The 22,458-nt window shown below is 42.8% G+C and overlaps 2 protein-coding genes across 5 annotated transcripts; one reads left to right on the top strand and one right to left on the bottom strand.

The window, feature by feature from the left end:
• Positions 1-7,541: 7,541 nt before the first annotated feature.
• Positions 7,542-17,568, top strand: LOC129174091 (uncharacterized). Of its 4 annotated transcripts, none has more exons than XM_054765693.1 (8): positions 7,542-8,032; positions 12,790-12,860; positions 12,934-13,092; positions 13,163-13,215; positions 13,289-13,369; positions 13,461-13,727; positions 13,800-13,833; positions 17,513-17,568. In XM_054765693.1, the coding sequence occupies exons 1-7, from the start codon at positions 7,875-7,877 to the stop codon at positions 13,821-13,823; spliced, it is 813 nt and encodes a 270-aa protein (XP_054621668.1). In that variant the 5' UTR covers positions 7,542-7,874; the 3' UTR covers positions 13,824-13,833; positions 17,513-17,568. The 4 variants fall into 4 exon arrangements, with proteins under 4 accessions (XP_054621668.1, XP_054621667.1, XP_054621666.1 ...); XM_054765692.1 differs by lacking the exon at positions 17,513-17,568 and adding an exon at positions 14,753-14,966; XM_054765694.1 differs by lacking the exon at positions 17,513-17,568 and having other exon boundaries at positions 7,546-8,032; positions 13,461-13,493; positions 13,554-13,727; positions 13,800-14,966.
• Positions 17,569-18,676: 1,108 nt separating this feature from the next.
• myl12.1 (myosin, light chain 12, genome duplicate 1) lies at positions 18,677-22,334 on the bottom strand. The gene is made up of 4 exons (XM_054764909.1): positions 22,231-22,334; positions 21,225-21,424; positions 20,079-20,240; positions 18,677-19,966 (listed from the first exon to the last, which is right to left on the bottom strand). Exons 2-4 carry the CDS (start codon positions 21,406-21,408, stop codon positions 19,794-19,796), a joined length of 519 nt encoding a protein of 172 aa, XP_054620884.1. The 5' UTR covers positions 21,409-21,424; positions 22,231-22,334; the 3' UTR covers positions 18,677-19,793.
• Between the last annotated feature and the right edge of the window lie 124 nt (positions 22,335-22,458).

Raw genomic sequence — 22,458 nt, 5'->3', positions numbered from 1 at the left:
GCATTTTGACATATCGGCAGTGTCCTTTTTTTTTTTTAATCCGACGGCCGATAAGCTCGGGGGTAGTTTCCCCCGGGTGCTCCACTCCCACGACAAGATGGCAGAATGAAGACCAAAGGAAGCATATAAATGAAAGTAATTCTGGATAATTATTGATTTTCAAAGTAACCCCACTCATGTTTTGTTAGATAGTCAACCCTTTGCTACTCCACTAAATATTAGCCATGTTTTGAATTGTTGGTTGTTGTTGGTCGTTCCAACTTGCCAACTAACACCGAAATCAAATGATTAGACGGGGGGTGCCCATTATAAAACAAATGGCTTGCCAGTGTGTTTGCCAGTTGGATGGCTCTGCTGGTAGCACAATTGGTTCATAGTGCATGAGGACTGGGGTTCAAAACCTGGTCAACCCAACTGGTACTGGAATTCTTTTGTTATTAAACCGATTGCTTCCCCGCTTCCAGCACGTATCACCATACCACGACTACAATATCATACATGTTTACCAGCTGGCTAGCTTCACTGGTAGCATTGCAGGTTCACAGTGCAGGAGATTAGGGTTACAGATGGGAACGTTGGGCATCCAGCTACATGTACTTATTTTGTCTAGAATAAAACAAATGGCTTGTCTTACTTTCTCCAAATCCAGAATGTACACCAGCTGTCTACTCAGTTGGTAGCGGTGCAGGTTATGGTGTAGGGGAGCGGGGTTCAAGTCCTGGTCAGGGCTGCCTAACAAGTGATAGAGATGTACTTTCCCAGTTGGCCATGTGTTTTGCCAAAAACAAATTTCTCCCAGTCCAGTACGTATTGTAGTCATCACTATCAATACAATATCAAGACTTTTCACCAGCTGGCTAACTCAGTTGGTAGCACTGAGGGTTACAGTGTAGGTGATTGGGGTTCAAGTCCTGGTCATGGCCATGGCTGCTTAACATGTGTTTTGCCAAAAACAAATTTCTCCAGGTCCAATGCGTATTGTAGTCGTCACTACCGATGCAATATTACAAATTTTCGCCCGCTGGCTAACTCAGTTGGTAGCACCGAGGGTTACGGTGCAGGAGATCGGGGTTCAAATCCCGGTCAGGGCCGCCTAACATGTGATAGGGAGTTGCTTCCCCAGTTGGCGATCGATGTGGCACAATATATGTAGGGACACCCCCTCAACGTTACTTATGGTAACACACGAAGACGACGAAAGGACCGCCTCCAGGATGATCCAGGGAAAGTTTAAGGAAGTGCCTCAGAGATCTGTCCAGCTGGGTGGAGTCAACATAAAAGGAGAAGTAGGCGTATAGGAAAAACAGGGGGCGCTGTGGGCGAAGGCGTGGGGGGGAGGGTCGGGGTGGTGGGAGGGGGGAGGGAGGGCACGGGCGTTGGCGTGGGCGTGGGGTGGCTAGGAATAGGAGTAGCCAGCGGGCCTTTTTATAAGTTCTTTTATTGTACTTCAAAAAAATTAGTACAAAAGTCTACTTCTATTTTCTCTCTCACACCAACTGGGAAAGCATCATTTGGTGAGCAAACATGGCAGGGATTTGAACCCCCATCCCCTGCACCATGAATCTGTGATGCTACCAGCTGAGCTAGCCGGCTGGCAAGGATGTGTGATGTTGTATCGGAGGTGATGACCACCATACGTGCTGGACCTGGAGAAACAGCAAGGAATCCACATGTCTACACAAAACAAGTACATGCAGATGGATGCCCAATGTTTCCAACTGTCTCTCCCGGGTTTCAAACCCCGATCCCCTGCATCATGAATCTGCAATGCTACCAGTTGAGCTAGCCAGCTGGCATGTATTGTACGTGCTGAACCTGACAAAAGCAAGGAAACCATTTGTCTTTTTCTACACAAAACAAGCACATTTAGCTGGATGCCCAATGTTTTCATCAGCGCTGGCCGGGTTTTGAACTCTCATCCCCTGCATCATAAACCTGCGGTTCTACTGCCTGAGCTCGGCAGCTGGCAAGAATACTGTTGATGGAAGCTAGTTACTAAGTTAGTTACTGGTACTAGACATATTGGTGACAATGTATTCGATGATGTCACTATGTTACTTCACCAGCTGGCTAACTCAGCTGTTAGCAAAACCTGGACAAGGCAGATGGTTGCGTTTGGCACCCAAATATTTGCGAGCTGAGAATCTGCAATGAAGTTCTTTTTTTTACTGGCAAGTGAAATTCAACCAAAGTGAAGGAGTGTGTTTGTTTTTGAACCTACTGTCACAAGCGGCGCAAGCCGGTGTACGGAACCCAAGACGCAATGGGAGTGAATAAAAATGTAATACAAAAGTAAAATCCACGGGAGTACGGAGGTGGAAACACGAAATATGCAAAAATGTACAGTCTAAAAGTACAGCATAAAGCGCACGGGACAAAAAAAGGATACAAAAAACACTGCTAGAGAATTTCTAGCAGGGAAAAAATATCCATGGGAACTTCAAGCGCTGCTGACATAGCAGGAACAATAATCTAGTATAGCGGGAAATAAACAAGGCTGTCGAGGCACAACTACTCACAGCGAATGAGGCGAAAAGGACCAGAAGCTTAGCACACAGGTAGGCAAGCAACAAGGCGGGATAACGCAAAGAAGACGCTCCACCGAGAAGGGGGACAGCTGATGAGACCCAGGTGTGTGCTGGAGACTCCGCCTCTGCGGGATCAGATTCCATCTGTGGCGTATCATGTTTTAAATGTCCACTCCACACTGGCATATGAATGTGAATGAATGCTTGGTGGTGGTCGGCAGCCATGTTTCTGTCAGTCGAGCCCAGGGCGGCTGTGTGTACAGATGTGGTTACCACCGCCTGTGTGTGACTGAGGAGTGACTAAATAATGGGTTCACTGTTCACTGTGAAGCGCTTAAGGTACTTTGGCACAATATGAATCTAATCCATTATTATTAAATTGGCTGCTCAGTGCAGGCATACAGTGCATCCCCTACAATGATCCACAAAGGAAATTGTTTGGTTGCAGTAGCAGAAAAAGAAAACACTCCTATGCAAAATGCAATAAAATAGAATACTGAATAAGATAAAGAAGATTTGCATATTTACAAATAGTGAGTACAAATATAAATAAATTGACTATATATACACGAGGGTAGCCAGTGAACATGTCAAGGAACCCGCCTCCACTGAGGTGGAGGAAGTGGAACGGTTTCTGCTATCATCATCTGCCGGTGCTTCCATTCTACCCGTCAACAGCACCCACACATTTCTGGAAAGCGTCATTTTGAGCAAGTACAGCGGCAGGACGGCAGACTGAACCGTTTATCACGGCATAACGAATCACAGAGGAATCAAACCAAAACTGAAAATCACACAAAACACTGACAAGTAGCCTGCTTCCTTCTCATTTACAACCGAAGCATTTTGGGGGTGATCCGGATCACCGTTTGGATCCGGGGATTCTTTAAAGGGTTCTTTAACATTGCTAGATAGGACCATTTTTTGTAATGTGTGCACGTAACTCCACAAAAAATGGTCAGAGCACTTGGGGAAAAAAAAAAAATCAAAGACTGATCCAGATAACGGAATCATTCCGGGTTCAATGATCCAGAATATGAACACAAAATGTAAATCACAATATGGGGGGAATTCCTGCGGGCTAAATGATCAGACTTTTAAAAAGGCTGAATACACATGAATATACATGAGACAATGGCACCTTAATGAGCACGTTTGGAAACCTTCTTAAAAGCCGCCAAGGCCTATCCATTCATCACATAACATGTGACCGTGCAGTTAACAGTCCAGTGCTGCTCAAATGTTGCATCAAATACACAGATGACTCCATGAACGCTGGCTGTTCAAAGCGTTTCACGTCTGGAAGCGTGCGTGTGCAGATGGCCGCTACATCTGCACACATCTGTCAGTGCTGGACATCCACACACAAATGCATGCGTACGAGACTTGTGGGTCACAATCTGTACTCCACCAGTTGCAGTCCTCCTCCTTTGAACCGAAGATTCATTTACAAGCGAGCAAGCGACACCGTTGCCAACTTTTCAGCCAGAAAAGTAGCTACTGGCTGTTCTAGAAGTTGCTAGATGATGTCATTGTCTAATTTGCATATTATTCGCATACGATGTTGTAAAATGCTACAACATATATATACATAACCCCGTAGGAGAGACAAAAAAGTGAGTAAAAACACCTTAATTACTTTTTAGAAGTACACATACACTTGATTTGGTTTGCCAGTTTAAATTTGGCCATGATTTCATCAAAATAAAATCATTTTTATCTCGGCAAGCACTTCTCAAAGTTCTCCCATCACACGCTGGCAATTGAGAACTTTTTAAAATTAGCACAATTGAACAGCAATTATCCTGTTAACATGACTCAGTGTGGTTTGTGAGTAGCACCCTCTTCTGGTGAGTATATGTAATAGCAACTGAGAACATAGCAATACAGTAGAAGTAGGCTTATCAATTCCTTACGTTTACCCGGAGAATTGTAAACTAATCCACTTAATTTGACTAATAAAGAGTAGCAATACACTAACAATAAATACACCTCTTTTTTACAGGCTTATTGAAGATGAAGAAACATTTGCGTTTAAGTCTCGCTGTGTAAAACAGGGCAGTTTGTGACTGTCTTTGGGTGGGGCGGACCTGTCAACAGCAGCCGCTGTCGCTCAGTGAGAACACAAAATGCAGAATACGTGTTTTCACTTTTGAGTCCCGAATACCAAAAAACTCCCCAAAGATGGCAGAAAAAGTCACTAGATTTGTCGCTAGTCGCTTTTGAGAAAATATGTCGTCGGGTTGGGGGGTTGGCAACACCTAGCAAGCAAGCAAGCAACTAGCATGACACAGGAGAGACGGCATGGCGACACGAAAAAGATTGATTGACAGCCAATCAGCCAATCAGGAAGCAGAAAACATTGGGAGGTGCAGAGAGAGACTCAACTTCCCACAATGCACTTTTTCTTAAAGGGCGAGGCTCAGCCTGTAAAAGCCTTCATACACTGCAATTAAAAAAAAAAGAAGCAGTACTGAAAAAATCCGCGATGGCACCAAAGTAACTCAAAAATAAAAACAACACATTTTAAACGGCACAAACACAGCACACACCTAAAACCACACACAGCTAAAAGTCTTGTAGAAAGTATGTGCTTGTCTCCATGGAGTCTAATCATTAGCTTGGTCGCTAAATTTCATTGCATTGCTCAGTGATGGCACGTTGCCTTACGTGAAAAATACCATGCGTATATTTAAAAGGCAGGGATGATCCTTAACATTATCAGAGAAAGAATCATGATTCAATTTTAAAGCTGTACATACTATAGAAACCATATTGCCATGCTGAATGGTAACAGGTGGACCAAAAATGATGGTCAGCAGGAAATGGGTTGAAATTGATGAGCTAAAACAACTGAAAAAGTTCACTGGGCAGACGATGGAAGGAAAATGCATTTGAACAAGTAATGAAGAACAGGTGGGAAGCCATAAAGGCAGCAAAGGAACAAACTTTAAAATAACATCCGTTGCCATTTTGCACTTCGAATTTTGTGGTTTCGCTCTCACGTTTTTTCCAAAATATATTAATGAAAAAATATTGATGTTTTGTGCTTAATACGGCATTTCCAAGCATAAAAATGGCTCAGTGAACTTGAGTAAAAATAAAAAGGCATTCAAAGACACTGGGAATATGTAGTATTCTACACTGGTCACCAGGTGTCAGTAATGTTCCTGTAATGTTTGGTGAGACACACAGCAAAAGTCTTTAATTGCAAGTTCCAATTATTTAACAGGCACGTAATCACTCAACTCAAAACAAAAAAAAAAACTAAAACTCAACTCAGTACCCCCAACATCACTTCCTGTCTGCGCCACCGGAACACATTGACAGCAACGCACACGATTAGGAGTCTTATTTAGGTCTTAAATGGCTTATTTTCTGCAATTATGGGTAATAGGATGTTACTATAGGGGTGTTATTTAATGTCTAGAGGGCTCTAATACTGTTTAAAACTGTATTTAGAAGGTTGGACACAGGTAGCACAAATAAATAAATACATTTTGAGCTTTTATTTTAAAAAAAAAAAAAAAAGCACAACATCTCATGAAGCAGTTTGTATTAGTCCGCTACTAAAAAAACGAACTCATAAAGTGTGAAAAATTGTCAAAAAGTTGAATATTGTAAACTACAGCAACATGCTTATGGGGGGCCGAATTAAAAATTCAACCCACTAGTTATATTATATATATATTTTGAATATTTAGCTCACTTTTGTGACATTGGAATAATTTTCTTCACATTTGAGGTAAAAATTAAATGGTGTTTTTTTTTAATGTTTTAATAAAAATGTAACTAAATTATAAATCTGGCCCAACCAGTTATTAGGTTTAGGGGATAATCACTTTTTCACACAGGGCCATGGAGGTTTGGACACATGGAACACTCTGATCAGCCCCTGTAGAGACACACACAGCAGTTTATCACTCCAGTTCCATGTCAACAGGATGGAGTTGGCAGACTTGATATTTGGCCCCAAGTACGTAAGGCTAGGTCCAGCCTTCTTTTGCGTAACCGTACAGTAGCTGAATGATCAGAAATAAGAGGGAGCAGCACCCTAATATCGGGAGAGGGCTTATATTTTGCAAATTGACACCAGTGCTGTCCACTTTGCGTGTGACCTCATGTAATAAATCCTGCGCTTCCCCCTTCCCCAAACAACTCAAATCTTTCAGGGCCCAGAAAATCCTGGCGGCGCTCATGCGCACATCATCAATCAGTGCTGTGGATCAGCTTGGTGAAGTTATTGGATATACTTCAGCTTACAATGAGGTCAAAATACACCCGAGAAAATGCACAGCATTAATGAATCATGCATGTTCAAAGACCTCGTGAGTGATATTGGAGATGCCCGTTATTCTCTCATGTAGATGAAAGCACACATATTTACACTTGGCATGCTTGAGATGGCTCATGTGTTTTGATTGTACTTGCTGTTGAGTGTGCAAAGTGCATACTCGGAGTTTTGCTCGGTTTTAAAACGGACTTCCAATCTGATCTGTTCAAAGGAGTCGACTCGTTCACGAACGTCACAGCTCCAGCAGGGAGACAAATGTGCGGCGGACGCGGCTCTTGCCGAATATTATTTTGCAGACGTGGGTTCCCCCTTTGCTGGCGGACATGCGTGCGCGTCCATGACAGTGTAACTTTCCCCGTGATTGCTGTATTGTTACGCCGTGACCAAAGAATGTTAGATATGTGTGAATCAGATTAATAAGCACAGGGTGCTAAAATATAGCCACACGTGGTTTTAGTAAAAGCTGACCGACGGGGGCAAAGGGGAGGTACATTCACAAACAAACAATTGAACATATGACAGCTCTTCAACTAGCATTGTCATTGTTATGTGGCATAATTGACCTTGTGTATATTGTTTCTTTCGTTATTTGGTTAGCTTGTGATTACCCTGGGCTAGGAGTTGTGACCGCATAGCTGCAGTTGCGTGATGTGTCCGCAAGAGGGCACAGTTTCTCCACAAGTGAGCGTTTCTTAATTCCAGTCACTGCAGGATTTTTTTTCATCTAATTATCAGTATAATCAGAAAGTGTTCCTTAGACAGTTATTCTTATTTCGATACCACGCACCCACTACATGCATGCTGATCTGCACCGACAATCTAGAATGAAGGCGGTATGAAAAGACAATGCACGCAAGTAGGATTCAGACATCCGGGATAGATGACTGAGCTGAGTTCAACCAATCCAAAAGGAGCTTCTCGGCTTAGCCGCTTGCACAAAGACCAAGCCAGGATGGGAAGAACGGTGATTGGTGAAACCAATCCCGGATCAGTGCGCTCACGCGGCTTCCTTAAATAGACCCCGCTATCGATCACAGATTCAACGTTTCGCCATGGCAACGAGAGCGGCCTACTTCTCCCCGTCCGAGGCGGAAATCCTCATGGAGGTTTACGAGGAGGTTAAAGAACAAATAAAAATGAAAGGGAACACGGCCACAATCATAAAACAACGAAAGAAAGCGTGGCAAAACATTGCAGATCGCCTGAATGCGTAAGTACTGCACAAACACACACTCACTGCTCCGCTGAAGCCATCGCAGTTACAATCTATAGAGTATTAACATCTCCGAAAACACGACGATGAAGCGTCCTATTCGCCAGCCTCCGATTCGACTTAAGGTGGTATTACCCTAATATGCAGCGCGACTGTCTGTCTGTCTGTTTTTTTGTGACACTTCTCGATGTGAAAACATTTTTGGCAAGGCATTACCTTTGCCTGACGCCCACTATTGTTTTTGTGAAACCTTTATTCTATTTGTGAACATGCAAAAACAGTAAAAATGTACTTCATTGTGTTTTCACAGATAGAATAAAGCTTTCACAAATCAGGAACAGTGTTTTTATGAACCTTTGGGGGTCTGTGGATTAATCGAGTCCAGATTTGAAAAGTCAAGCAGCACCAGGTCTAATATGGATAATAAAAATAATAGAAAATAAAACTTTCACAAATACAATGGTGAGTTTCCGATTAAGGGAAAAACATTTCAAATGTTTTCACATTAAAAAGTGTCACAAAAAACACACCATCAGGACAAACACTCACACTGCTCGTTAAGTCAATTCCACTTTAAAGTGCACATGACAACAACAACAAAAAAACATTTTTCATACTGCTCATTGATAAATAGACAACTATGAAATAGGAATGAAATGAAGTGGTGATTTTAACACGCCCCCAGTTAGTTTTCTGAACAAACACCATCTTGGTTGTGACGTCAGTGTCAGGGAACCAGTTTCAAACGCTTGCAGGCCTGTCACGCTAACAAATTTGGCTGTGTTATTGTCGATAAACGATATTATTGTCAACATTAGAGACCATTTTTTTCCATTAATATAATAATACAGTGGTGTGAAAGTGTTTGATTTCTTCTTTTTTGGCATGTTTGTCACATTTAAATGTTTCAGATCAAATAAATGTAAATATTAGTCAATGACAACACAACTGAACACAAAATGCAGTTTTTAAATGAAACCTTAAATGAAACCAAACCTACATGTCCCTGTGTGAAAAAGTGATTGCCCCCTAAACCTAATAAGTGGTTGGGCCACCCTTAGCAGCAACAACTGCAATCAAACGTTTGTGATAACTTGCAATGAGTCTCAGCGCTGTGGAGGAATTTTGGCCCACTCATTGTTGCAGAATTGTTGTAATTCAGCCACATTGGAGGGTTTTCCAGCATGAAGCACCTTTTTAAGGTCATGCCACAGCATCTCAATAGGATTCAGGTCAGGACTTTGACTAGGCCACTCCAAAGTCTTCATTTTGTTTTTCTTCAGCCATTCAGAGGTGGACTTGCTGGTGTGTTTTGGATCATTGTCCTGCTGCAGAACCCAACTTGGTTTCAGCTTGAGGTCACCAACAGATGGCCGGACATTCTCCTTCAGGATTTTTTGGGTAGACAGCAGAATTCATGGTTCCATTTATCACACCAAGTCTTCCAGGTCCCGAAGCAGCAAAACAGCCCCAGACTATCACACTACCACCACCATATTTTACTGTTGGTGTGATGTTCTTTTTCTGACATGCTGTGTTACTTTTACGCCAGATGTAATGGGACACACACCTTCTAAAAAGTTCAATTTGAGTATTTTCCCAAAGGTCTTGGAGATCATCTGATTTTTTTCTGGCAAAATTTGAGACGAGCCTTAATGTTCTTTTTGTTCAGCAGTGGTTTTGGTCTTGGAACTCTGCCATGCAGGCCGTTTTTGCCCAGTGTCTTTCTTATGGTGGAGTCATGAACACTGACCTTAACTGAGGCAAGTGAGGCTTGCAGTTCTTTGGATGTTGTTGTGGGGCCATGTAGGTTTGTATTTTTTTTTCTCCCTTAATAATAAAAAGTTTCATGTAAAAACTGCATTTTGTGTTCAGTTGTGTTGTCACTGACTAATATTTAAATTTGTTTGATGATGTACAAGACATAGCCGCACGGTGGACAAGTGGTTAACATGTTGGCCACACAGTCAGGAGATCGGGAAGACTTGGGTTCGATTCTCTGTGAGGAGTTTGCATGTCCTCCCCGTGCGTGTGTGGGTTTTCTCCGGGTACTCTGGTTTCCTCCCAAAAATATGCATGCTAGGTTAATTGGCGACTAGAAATTGAATGTGAGCGTGAATGATTGTTTGTGATTGGCTAGCGACCAGTCCAGGGTGTACCCCGCCCCTCTCGATAGGCTCCAGCATACCCCGGTGACCCTAATTAGGATAAGCGGCATAGAAGATGGGTGGATGGATCTGAAACATTTAAGTATGTGAACCCTTTGGAATGTCTCGCATTTCTACACAAATTGGTCCTAAAATGTAGTCTGATCTTCATCTAATCACAAGAATAAACAAAATCAGTCTGCTTAAACTAATCCCACACAAACGATTATGCTGCAAGTTTTCATATGTTTACTGAAAATATCATGTAGACGTTCTCACGACATGAAGGAAAAGGTAAGCGAACCCTTACATTGAACAGCTGGATGACCCTCCGTCGGCAACAATAACGCTTCCTGGAGTTGCAGATCAGACATGCACAACCATCAGGATGAATTTTGGGCCATTCCTCTTTGCAAAACTGTTTCAGTTCAGCAAGATTCCGGGATGTCTGGTGTGATTGGCTCTCTTGAGGGTTCAATCAGCATTCCAATCAGGGTGAGGTCAGGACTTTGACCGGGCGGACCCGGAACACGTATTGTCTTCTTCTGAAGCCAATCTGTTGTTGATTTGCTTCTGTGTTTTGGATCATTGTCCCGTTGCAACACACATCCTCTTTTGAGCTTCAATTGTTGGACAAATGGCCTCAAGTTCAATATCTTGTAAAATATTAAAAAGTTATTAAGCAAATGAATTTTTCCATTGATGATAGCAAGCTGTCCAGACCGTGATGCAGCAAAGCTCCCACCACCATGCTTGTAGTTGGGTTCAGGTTTTGACGTTGGTGTGCTGTGCCATTCTTCCTCTAAACACGGTGTTTTGTGTTCCTCCCAAATAATTCAACTTTGGTTTCATCTGTCCACAGTGCTGCGGAACATCCACATGCTTTTTAGCAAACTTCAAACGTGCAGCAATGTTTTTTTGTTTTTTTTTTACAGCAGCGGCTTCCTCCTTGATGTTCTTCCACGAGCCCCTTACTTGCTTAATGTTTTACGTATGGGAGGTTTGTCAGAGATGTTGGCATGTGCCAGTGATTTCTGTAAGTCCTCGCTGACACCACAACTGAAGGTTCTTTTTTACCTCACCGCATTCTGCACTGTGCTCCCGCAGTCATCTTTACAGGACGGCTACTCCATGGACGAGAAGCAATAGCGCTCAACTTTCTCCATTTTTAGACAGTTTGTCTATGGAATGATTAACATCAAAACCTTTAAAGATACTTTTGTAACCTTTACAAGCTTTATACATGCCAACTACTCTTAATCATAGGTCTTCTGAGAGAGTGAGGCATGGTACATATGAGGCAATGCTGCTTGACGAGGGACAATTCCAAACTGGTGTGTGTTTTCTAGTGGCCGGAGCAGCTTTATGCCACACCTCTGATCTTGTGTCATTGATTGGACTCCAAGTTGGCTCAGACCCGACTCTGATTAGCGCTTGGAGAGTCCCTAGCCTAGAAGTTCACTTACTTCTTCCTCCTCATCCTGTGAATGTTTACATGTGATTTTCAATAAAAGTATGAAAACATACATTGTTTGTGTGGTATTAGTTGAAGCACATCTAGATCTATCAGTCTGGAAAAAGGTTTAAAGCCATTTATTTATAAGCTTTGGGACTTCAGCAAACCACAGTCAGAGTCAGTATTCAGAAATGGCGAAAACATGGAACCTTCCCAGGAGTGGCCGGCCAACCAAAATGACCCCAAGAGCGCAGCAATGACTCATCCAAAAGGTCACAAAAGACCCCACAACATCCAAAGAACTGCAGGCCTCACTTGCCTCAGTTAAGGTCAGTGAATTAAGGTTCATGACTCCACCATAAGAAAGACACTGGGCACAAACGGCCTGCATGGCAGAGTTCCAAGACCAAAACCACTGCTGAACAAAAAGAACATTAAGGCTCGTCTCAATTTTGCCAGAAAACATCTTGATGATCCCCAAGACTTTTGGGAAAATACTCTGTGGTCTGACGAGACAAAAGTTTAACTTTTTGGAAGGTGTGTGTCCCATTACATCTGACGTAAAAGTAACGCTGCATTTCACAAAAAGAACATCATACAAACAGTAAAATAAGGTGGTGGTAGTGTGATGGTCTGGGGCTGTTTTGCTGCTTCAGGACCTGGAAGACTTGCTGTGATAAATGGAACCATGAATTCTGCTGTCTACCAAAAAATCCTGACGGAGAATGTCCGGCCATCTGTTGGTGACCTCAAGATGAAACCAACTTGGGTTCTGCAGCAGGACAATGATCCAAAACACACCAGCAAGTCCACCTCTGAATGGCTGACTTTGGAGTGGTCTAGTCAAAGTCCTGACCTGGATCCTATTGAGATGCTGTGACATGACCTTAAAAAGACGCTTCATGCTGGAAAACCCTCCAATGTGGCTGAATTACAACAATTCTGCAAAGATGAGTGGGCCAAAATTCCTCCACAGCGCTGTAAGAGACTCATTGCAAGTTATCACAAACGCTTGATTGCAGTTGTTGCTGCTAAGGGTGGCCAAAGGTCGCTTTTTCCACACCTTTGGGCCATTGTGTGTGTATTTATGCATGTATGTATGTACTGTATATACACATGTGTATGTATATGGTGTGTGTGTGTGTGTATAGGTTAAACATGTCTCAGTCACCACGGACATGGCAGCAAGTCAAGATTAAATACAAGAACATCCTTCAGAATGGTAAGCGCCTTGACTAATACTTAAGAATACTTAAGTGTACATTGCTCAGACGTTGTCTGTCCTGCTTTGTCAGTCAAAAAGAAAGCCCACAAGAAAGACACAGATGGTGGGTCACCAAAAGCTGACCTCACCCCAACAGAGGACATAGCATCAGCAGAGAATAAATGCAGGATCACGGCGGGGACAGAGACAAATACATGTCCCTCCCAAGATGCCGCCGGCTTCATACAAGGTACATTCTTCCATCTCTACATGGGACATTCAAATCCATTCGGACTATCTGAGTTCGGTTTGCCTTGCAGTTTCCGGCAGCACCGTAAAACTGGAGCCACAACTACCAGACGACGCTGATCCAGTGAGTACACTGTAGGCCTGGCGTATCTCGTCTCATCTACTAGCGTCAATATCAATCCTTTTAAATGTGACAGGGTGAAGGCACCAACGCAGCAGCAGCAGCAGATGATGATGATGGTGATGAGACCAGCTCTCTGGATTCCAGAAGGCATGAGGTATCATATCAAGCTTGTGGAAGTACTATTCAGTCTACAATAGCGAGGAGTCCCCATTTGGTCCCCACACAAAATGTCCTTTGTGTAACAGGACCCAGAAGGACAAAGCCAGCCCGGCAGCGTCGTGAGTATTAATGCAAGCACATGCAAAATTCCTGCTGTGCTAACTGTCATGCGTTTACAGAACTCCCAAGCTATCAAACAGCTGTATGCCCAACACATGCGACAGCAAATACAACTGGCCGATATGGACATGGAGTATAAGAAAAGAAAGCTTGAAGACCTCGCGCTGGACTCCGAAATAAAAAGGCGAACAATAAGAATACTGGACCTCAAAATAAAGAAACTTGAGCGGGAGGTGAGTTATGCCTTCGTTGCACACTGTAACACAAATAAATGTATGAATTCTTATTCTCCTTTCTTTCCCCAGCTCCAAGAAGATGACACATCTTAAGAAAATAAAGGTCTGGTTAGAATGATGGTGCTGTCTGTTATTTTAATGTATGCACAGCTAGGGCAAGCATGGAGATGACACTAGCCACCCTAAGTGCTGATTGGTTGGAAGTTGAAAGACTGGCTGTGTTATTAAGGCTTGAAGAAAGGCACATAATTACCCTGAAATGCAATTTCCCCAGTATTTTACCTAGTAGTAGTAGTTCTGAAGTATCGGAGATGTCATGAGATTAGAACATGATGATAAATTAGCCGCACGGCTGTATAAACCGCAAGGTTCCAAGTTTAAAGGTAGTGGCTTCTACGCCGGAAATTACGGTATTCATTGTGAACAATTTCACAATTTATCAATACATTACAACCCTTAACTCCTATTGTAACACATTGTTACACTGCCTTATTTTCTTATGGTATTTCAAACGGTACATGATGAGTACAGGAAGTGCACAAACACATGTATTAGCAGTCGATGTGAAACGGAAAGGAGGTGGGATTAAAGACGCTTTGCTTCGTCCTACTCCTTTTTGGACACGTGGACTTGTGAATTGTCATGTGTGATGTATTCCAAAGTTCAAAATAAAACTAATACCAGATGACCATTTGCAGTTTGCAAGGCGGGAGGTTGCAAAAGGTGTTCCTCGTGGAGTCAAATAGGCGAGTAGCCTATATGAAGGCCCAAAATGGTGGGTTCCTTAACAACGGCATGCCCATTCGTGCAAGATTTGGCGGATGACGAGGGGGATGGTTTGGTTTTTGAAACTGGGGGGCTTCAAGTACTCAGTTGGGGATTGAGGCCACAATTTGATGCACAAAATGGAATTAAATCTCTTGTCAGATGTCCTCATCTCCTTCCCTGCAAGTAAGCGAAACTACAAAATACAGGACAAATGTTAACAGTCATAATAAGATACTTATTGCTTTGTGTTACAGAGGTTTCATTGGACGACACGAACATCAGGATAAAATCCCCCTCAGATGGCCATGAGGCGGATTTTGTTACTAGGAAGTCCTTTCACAGCATTAATGTTCGCATTAATGTAACTTTTGAAAGGAGATGATGGTTTACCTGCTTTCATTCATCCTTTTTCAATAAAACTTGTTACTCTGATGTGTACTTAATAAATATTATGAGGCTGACTGTAAATTGTCTAATGATTGTAACATCATAAAATCATCTGCAATGATTAAAATTAATGTGTTGGTTTCCGTTTATGGTGACCGAGATAAGGGATGAGATTAAATAGATCCTGGACTTTAGCCTGGTCTGGAACAGGCTAGCGCCACAGAATAAATCTCCATGGCAACACGTCATAACATTTGTGCAACCGGGTCATGGATAAATTGAGCCAGAACAACCCAGTTTCATTGCTAATCCTAGTTTTGTGCAACAGGCCCCGAGGAATCATTCCTTTGATTAGTTGCCAAGGCCTTCTGGCAGAGGGAAGCTGCAGAGTGTCCGAAACAAATGACAGCCTCCGTAAATAACGAAATATGCTGTGGGAATATTTATTGATTTAAAACACATTTGACATAATTAACTATGAGATATTGCTCAGCAGACATCAGTTTGTACAGGTAGGTCATAAGTCTGCGTGTTTAGCATTACCTGTGGTGCCCCACAGGGGTCAGTATTGGGCCCGAAGCTGTTCATTATGTGCATCAACAATATCCGTAAATCAGTGGTCGCCAACCCGGCGATGGTGAGCTATGAGTCACGAGCCCCAGCAAGGACCCCAGTCCGCAAAACCCTGCCGGAAGTACACTAGTACACCTCATACACCCACTCAAAGTGCGGCTCAGGGGCCACCTTCAGCTCATAGCTCATTTGTCATTGCATCACTGCAGAAACAAAATAACAAAAACGGCAAAAAATAATAAAAAATACAGCAAAAGGCTCAATTAGAAAAAGGTGAAATTTTGAAAACGACAACTAATAATAAAGCATATATTGTATGTATGTATGTATGTATGCATGTATGTATGTATGTATGTATCCCGCTTGTTTGGGGAGGGTTGGTAGCTCTTGTGCAGGTTCACGGCCGAGACCAGGTATCTTCGTCTCAAAAAGGTTGGTGGCCACTGCTGTAAACTATCAGATAAACTGAACTTAGTTGCTTTTCTGATGACAAAAATGCTTTTTCTTCCGGGGAGGATTCGCAGCGTCCCTTGGAGATTGGGGGGCCTGACAGAAAATAAATGAGAATTGATTAAAAACAGCGTCCGTGCTTCAGGTTGCTAGTGGTCAGTGGTCCAGCAGACCTCACTGAAGCCTTGAAGCTTCGCAAATGTGTCAGAACAACTGTGAGGCTTCACCAGCCCCTCAAAACAAAACTAGAAGCAAGAACACGTTTGTGTGGGAGTCATTCAAACACCCAAAATCTCTATCCACATAAACTGACAGCAGGAAAGTCACCTGAACTGATCTTCAAACCTCCTTTAAAGCCTCCTAGTCAGGCTGATTACCAACAGCTAACAGCTGAGAGCAGCCTCACGAGTGTAGCAGATCTATCTGATGAGCAGGCTGCCCCGGGAAGACCAATTTTAAAGTCCTCATGACACCAAAAACAGTTTGAAAAAAACAATAACTGAAGCCACCACCAGAACGTGTTGCAAGAACCATATTCGAACACACGCAGCCATGAACTCGCATTTATGTGGTCGTCCATATTACCAAAAAAACACGACTTGCGAAGTGACGTGCATGCGCAAAAGCACGACGTCACACACATTTCTGTGTGTTTGTGGCAATTTCAAGGATTTTGTGCAACGGGCAACGGGAGTCAATCATCTCTCAACCAAATGTTCCTGTGTAGCAGATTAAGAAGAACGAGGGCAAGAATTATGGCATCTTGTGGAGAACTTACTGAAGTCTCAGTAAGAACGGTATTACTTGTCTTTCGATGACGGATATATGCGACCTGTTCATACTGCAGCCGCATCGCATACATGTCGAATTTATCCACATACGAATGAGACCTGAGTCGCATTTGAATTGTGCTGTTCACACTGACATGAAAAAAATCACATACTGGTCACATGCAAGCAAAAAAATTCGTAAAAGACCAGTGAGCAGCGATCACTGCTTATTTAGCCCTGGCATGAAACCCCATACTATTATTCTAAGATTCCTAGAACGTCCCAATCCTCTTTAAATTGCCCTGAACAGCAACATTTGTCAAGCAAAAATCTGCTGCTGGCTCCAAGATAGATAGGAACACCAGACCAGTTCTTTGAGTAAGAGTAGTAAGAGGTACAATTGAATAAAACCTGCATACAAGGTGAGGAGATGAATCAATACAATCAGCAAAGATGGCTTCTAGAGAAAATGTGGCGACTATTCATGCTAAAATGTTAGTTAATAAAGGAAACCACATATGCGAGAGGAGGGGTGATCGCCTTCTCCTGTGAGAGACAGATACGGTGACACCCTGTGCTATTTGAATGTGGTGATAAGCATGTGGAGAACTTAAAATCAGATAGAATGCTAATGCTAAGGACATCATATGACGCTCATCCTCCCGCTCCTGCTGGCATACTTTAACAAGGCCAAGACAGCAATCGTGCTTGAGATTCATGTAACTTGTTCAAAATACAAAAAGCGGGTTGTGATTACTTTAGACTTTTGCATCATATTCCAGCAGCAAACAAGTTCATCTTATTGATCAATGCTATCATGTGTTTCTACTTTAGAGCTGCTGGTGTGCAGACTACAGTGGAGCTACCGACGACATCACGCTTGGTTGACTAAGGCACTCTTGGTGTCTGAAAGTAATGTGACTGTGGGAGAAGGGTTTTTACGAGCGGGACATACCACAACCAAAGGACCAGACCAGAAGATGCAGGATGCTTTCCCACAAGAACAGGCCAGATGGGGACCAGGACAGGATGAACTTCCACAAGAAGCAAGCTGTGTTTTGGATCATTGTCCTGCTGCAGAATCCAAGCTGGTTTCAGCTTGAGGTCACCAACCGATGGCCGGACATTCTCCTTCAGGGTTTTTTGGTAGACAGCAGAATTCATGGTTCCATTTATCACAGCAAGTCTTCCAGGTCCTGAAGCAGCAAAACAGCCCCAGACCATCACACTACCACCACCTTATTTTACTGTTTGTATGATGTTCTTTTTGTGAAATGCAGCGTTACTTTTACGTCAGATGTAATGGGACACACACCTTCCAAAAAGTTCAACTTATGGCTCAAAATCTTGCGGATCATCAAGATGTTTTCTGGCAAAACTGAGACGAGCCAATCACTTTTGGATTTGGGATTTTTTTTCTCCCTTCATAATAAAAAATAGTTTATTTTAAAAACTGCATTTTGCGTTCAGTTGTGTTTTCATTGACTAATATGTAAATTTGTTTGATGATCTGAAACATTTAAGTGCGACAAACATGCAAAAAATATGAAATCAGGAAGGGGGCAAACACTTTTTCACACCACTGCATTTGTTTAGCTTATTGATGATGTTATATATTGTAAAACATAGTATACATTATCTATATTACAGTGTCATTTCTAATGTCGCTGTTCCTACTTGTTTCTTTAGATATTTCAGTGACTATACCAAAGATTGCACTTAAGAAAATATTGTTCTCAGAAAAGTAAAGTAACATCAATTCAAAAGCAATACTGTACAGACTCAGCAGTGGTACAACCTGTTTGTTTTCCAGAGAGATGATGATCACATATCGTTCTCAGACGTGTTTGTGACAGGCCGTGTGCCAGCATAAATGTTACTGAGGTATGCGCTGGAACTCAACACAGACATAACATCATCAAACCTCACCTTTATGCATTAACACACAGCATCAGCATTTGGGTACAACGATAGGCCTTATTTGCAAAATTCATATGAATTTACTAGGGTTGTGAACGATAACAGTACGGAGAACTGGAGTTTGTTTTTCAGGGAGGTACACCAAACAAATATGCACATTAGCACTCAATGTCATCAAATCGTACCTTTATGCATTTCCACACAGTATTAGGATTTGGGACCAAATATGAGGTGAAAGAAAAAGTATAGTAGTCTATACTGTATTTCTTCCCTGTGTAGAGTGGGAGAGTTAAATGGTGCGTTCAAGGATGGTCGAACAAAGTCACGGCTCGCAAAGCATGCAAAAACTGGGGGATTTCTAACTATGTTAGTTTATGAATAATGACCCTCCATCTATGCATTTTCTATGCCGCTAATCCTAATTAGGGTCGCAGGAGCCTATCGCAGGAGCCTATCCCAGCTGACTTTGGGTGAGAGGCAAGGTACAATCGCAGGGCACATATACACAAACCACCATTCACACCTATGGACAATTTAGAGTCGCCAGTTACCTTACATGCATGTTTTTGCATGTTGGGAGGAAACTGGAGTACCCGGAGAAAACCCACGCATGCACAGGGAGAACATGCAAACTCCACACAGAAATGCCCAAGCGGAGATTGGAACCCAGGTCTTCGGTGTCCTGTGTGGTGTGAATGGTTGTTTATATGTGCCCTGTGATTGGCTAGCGACCAGTCCAGGGTGTACCCCGCCTCTCTCCCATAAGTCAGCTGGGATAGGCTCCAGCATACCCCCGCACCCTAGTGAGGATAAGCGGCACAGAAAATGAATGGATGACCCACAGTCTGGGCTGTTCATTGAATAGGCCTGTAAGTGAAGCACATAGGAAGGTACAATATGATAGAGGGCTTTATTTAAAAAGTTTCTATTATAAAATGCAAAAATTCAGGTAATCCAATCACACAAATTGCAACGACATATCCCTTAAGATCTTCCAACATGGTGCTAGGTCACATCTCTATGACAAAGACATGACAAATCTTATTCGAAGGAGACGCGTAGGTTTTGGCAGTGTAGGACGTTGACGTCCATTACAGCAGAGAGTTATTGCTTTGGTCTGCTTTACGAAAGGGTTTATTACAGGAGAGTTGAGATTGGCAATACAGCGGTCTGACACGGGTGAAAAACAATCTGCTCAATCGTCCTTATCCTTGGCACCGTGTTTAAGGATGCGTGTGAACTCCACATAGTTGAAGTTATTCTTCTTGTCGATGGGGGCCTCCCTGAAGAGCTCGTCCACCTCGTCGTCTGTGAAGCGGTCACCCATTGTTGTGAGCAGCTCCCTGAGGTAATCTTCCGGAATGAAACCTGCAGTGACAAAGCCCAAATATTTTCTGGACTGCTTCCACACATTCATGTTCAATCTCCATCGCCAGAAGCTTTATATATATATATATATATATATAAATATTCTTTGTACCCGTTCCCTCTTCGTCAAAGCAAGCAAAAGCATTTCTGATCACGTCTTCAGGGTCTGTGCCGTTGAGCTTTTCTCCAAACATGGTGAGGAACATGGTGAAGTTAATGGGCCCGGGAGCTTCATTCATCATGGCCTCCAGGTAGTCGTCATTTGGATTTTTCCCTGTGAATCAGACACAGGAACAGCACACATTGAAAGTCTGACAATTTACAACCTGACAGGTAAGAAATCCAAACAAGTGCTTGCAGAAGTTGTTTTTATACAGCTGTACTGAAACAAACTCAGTCGTGTAATTTGCTAATTGCGCGCTTGTCTTGCAAAAGCCACACAGGAAAATCATTAAAAGGCAACACATTCCTGAGGAACAAACTTTTTAACACCACAACTCGACTTGCATCACAAAACTCATTCGTAACCACAGGACCACCTGTATTTGCCATGACCTCGCCATCGCTACCGGCAGGTGTGAAAATGTACCCCAAAATCCTCAACATGGCCCCTGCGCAACTCTGTGAGCCACCACAACTCAAGCTTCCATCATCGCCAGTGAAGGTGGGACTAATCGACGTGTTACAACACTAATTTTTACTGCAGAAATTGGAGCAGGCGTTCACGCAGGTGGTCTGCATGAATGAGTCGTTTAGACACCGGAAATAATTATACAAGCTGACCAATCGCAGCCTTTATAGTCTGCGTACACACGCATACCTGCATATGATAGTCATCACATCCAGTTCGGAAACAAATTACAACTCAGAAAGCACTCCTTCACAGTACCACGTAAGATGACCAACTTAGCACACAGAATAAAATAAATATTCACTATTAACCACATGTTCATATATTGCACATAGAAGAATGAATAACTGTCTCCTTTTCTCTACGTTGGAGCAGTATTACCTGAAGCACTGTGGTTTTCCGGTGATGATGCGTTCAAACACGCTACGTAATTCAGGCTAAACGCTTAAGTAACGGGCGAATAGACTTTCAGGCAAACTGTACAGAACAAAATGCGTACCTGGGGAGGAGCGGAATTTATTTTAACGGTGAAAATGTGTGCCGAGTACGGAAAATGCACTGGCAGGTCTGCTTACTACATTACTACGAAATGTAACTCTGCTCTTCGTGGCATTCCGTTGTACTCACCCAGCGAGGCCAGCATGTCGTGGAGGTCTTCCTTGTCGACAAAACCGTCGCGGTTTTGGTCGATCATGTTGAAGGCCTCCTTGAACTCCTGGATTTGGGACTGGTCAAACATGGCGAAAACATTGGAAGTGGCGCGCTGGGGGCGCTTCTTGGTGGTCTTTCCCTTTGCCCTTTTGCTCGACATTTTGATGGATTAAGTCCTAAAACCAGCACATTTTAACGGCATATATTAAACATTCCATACGATGATATTCACACGCCCACAATTGCACTCCCAGCCTGTTAATCCCGAGCGGCATCCCCCTCTCAGCTATACATGGAAGTGTTCTTCTCCTTTCTAGATCACTGCGTCACTGACGGGAGAAAAGTCAGTGATGTATGCACTGATGCCCTTATCAGGCCAAGTCTCCAATGTTTCAACGCTTAAGGTTTTGATGCTGCAACACAAGCTGAGGCATGGTTGACAGGCTGTTTTAGGACAGTTGATAACAATTACGCAAGCCATAACATTTTGTCAATATCAATAGAATGGGTCCTGACAGGGGCCTATTGCTCAGGTCTACGGCCTAGTAATTATCTTCACAATTTCGTTTAAGAAGCTAAAAGGGGAACACATCGTAATTCCAGTAGCAATGACATGAAAAAAACGACGTTCCTTGCAATCTTAATGGAATGCGAGAGCGGGTCACACCAACGCCACCTGACGTTACAGAGGCAGTAGCTTTGTTGGTAATAATCCGCACAACAGCATCAAATTTACGTGTTTAGCACAATTCTACGTCTAAATGTTGTCTTCTGTGCCTCTGCGCGAACATTTATGTTGTCGGCCCAGTTAGCTATCGTCAGCTAAGCTAACCGTCCGCTTTTATGTGCTTGAAACTACTTAAAAAAAAAACACGTTCTTAAAACCACACGCGTATGTTCGTCGATCGTTCATGTCTAACGCCCATAATTATGACACATAAATATTACCGACTGTAATAAAAGATGGAAAAGAGTGGCTTACCTGACGACAACAAGCAGACAACTGTTAGCTAGTTTTTCTCAACCACCGCCCTTCACTTCCTGACTTGTCGTGTTAGCGTCGTCAATCCGCTCGGGACGAACCAACTGAAAACAGTGGGGGTGTTGATATGCATGAAAATATTTGTAATCGCTATAAAGTCTATACAGCGAGACTTAGGATAGATAAATATAATTTAAAATAATGTATTTTAATACGTGAGTACACAAT

The sequence above is a fragment of the Dunckerocampus dactyliophorus genome, chromosome 21, assembly GCF_027744805.1.
Source record: "Dunckerocampus dactyliophorus isolate RoL2022-P2 chromosome 21, RoL_Ddac_1.1, whole genome shotgun sequence".
Taxonomy (NCBI): Eukaryota; Metazoa; Chordata; class Actinopteri; order Syngnathiformes; family Syngnathidae; genus Dunckerocampus; species Dunckerocampus dactyliophorus.
This window is presented reverse-complemented; position numbering and strand designations above follow the sequence as displayed.

Bases quoted from the DNA above. Each gene is read 5' to 3' on its own strand.
- myl12.1 (XM_054764909.1), bottom strand. From the start codon at position 21,408: ATGTCGAGCAAAAGGGCAAAGGGAAAGACCACCAAGAAGCGCCCCCAG. The intron at 20,241-21,224 runs GTGAGTACAACG...TCTGATTCACAG, and splicing joins CGACATGCTGGCCTCGCTGG to GGAAAAATCCAAATGACGAC. The intron at 19,967-20,078 runs GTACAAAGAATA...TTGTCACTGCAG, and splicing joins CTTTGACGAAGAGGGAACGG to GTTTCATTCCGGAAGATTAC.
- LOC129174091 (XM_054765693.1), top strand. From the start codon at position 7,875: ATGGCAACGAGAGCGGCCTACTTCTCCCCGTCCGAGGCGGAAATCCTC. The intron at 8,033-12,789 runs GTAAGTACTGCA...GTGTGTGTATAG, and splicing joins ATTGCAGATCGCCTGAATGC to GTTAAACATGTCTCAGTCAC. The intron at 13,216-13,288 runs GTGAGTACACTG...TAAATGTGACAG, and splicing joins TACCAGACGACGCTGATCCA to GGTGAAGGCACCAACGCAGC.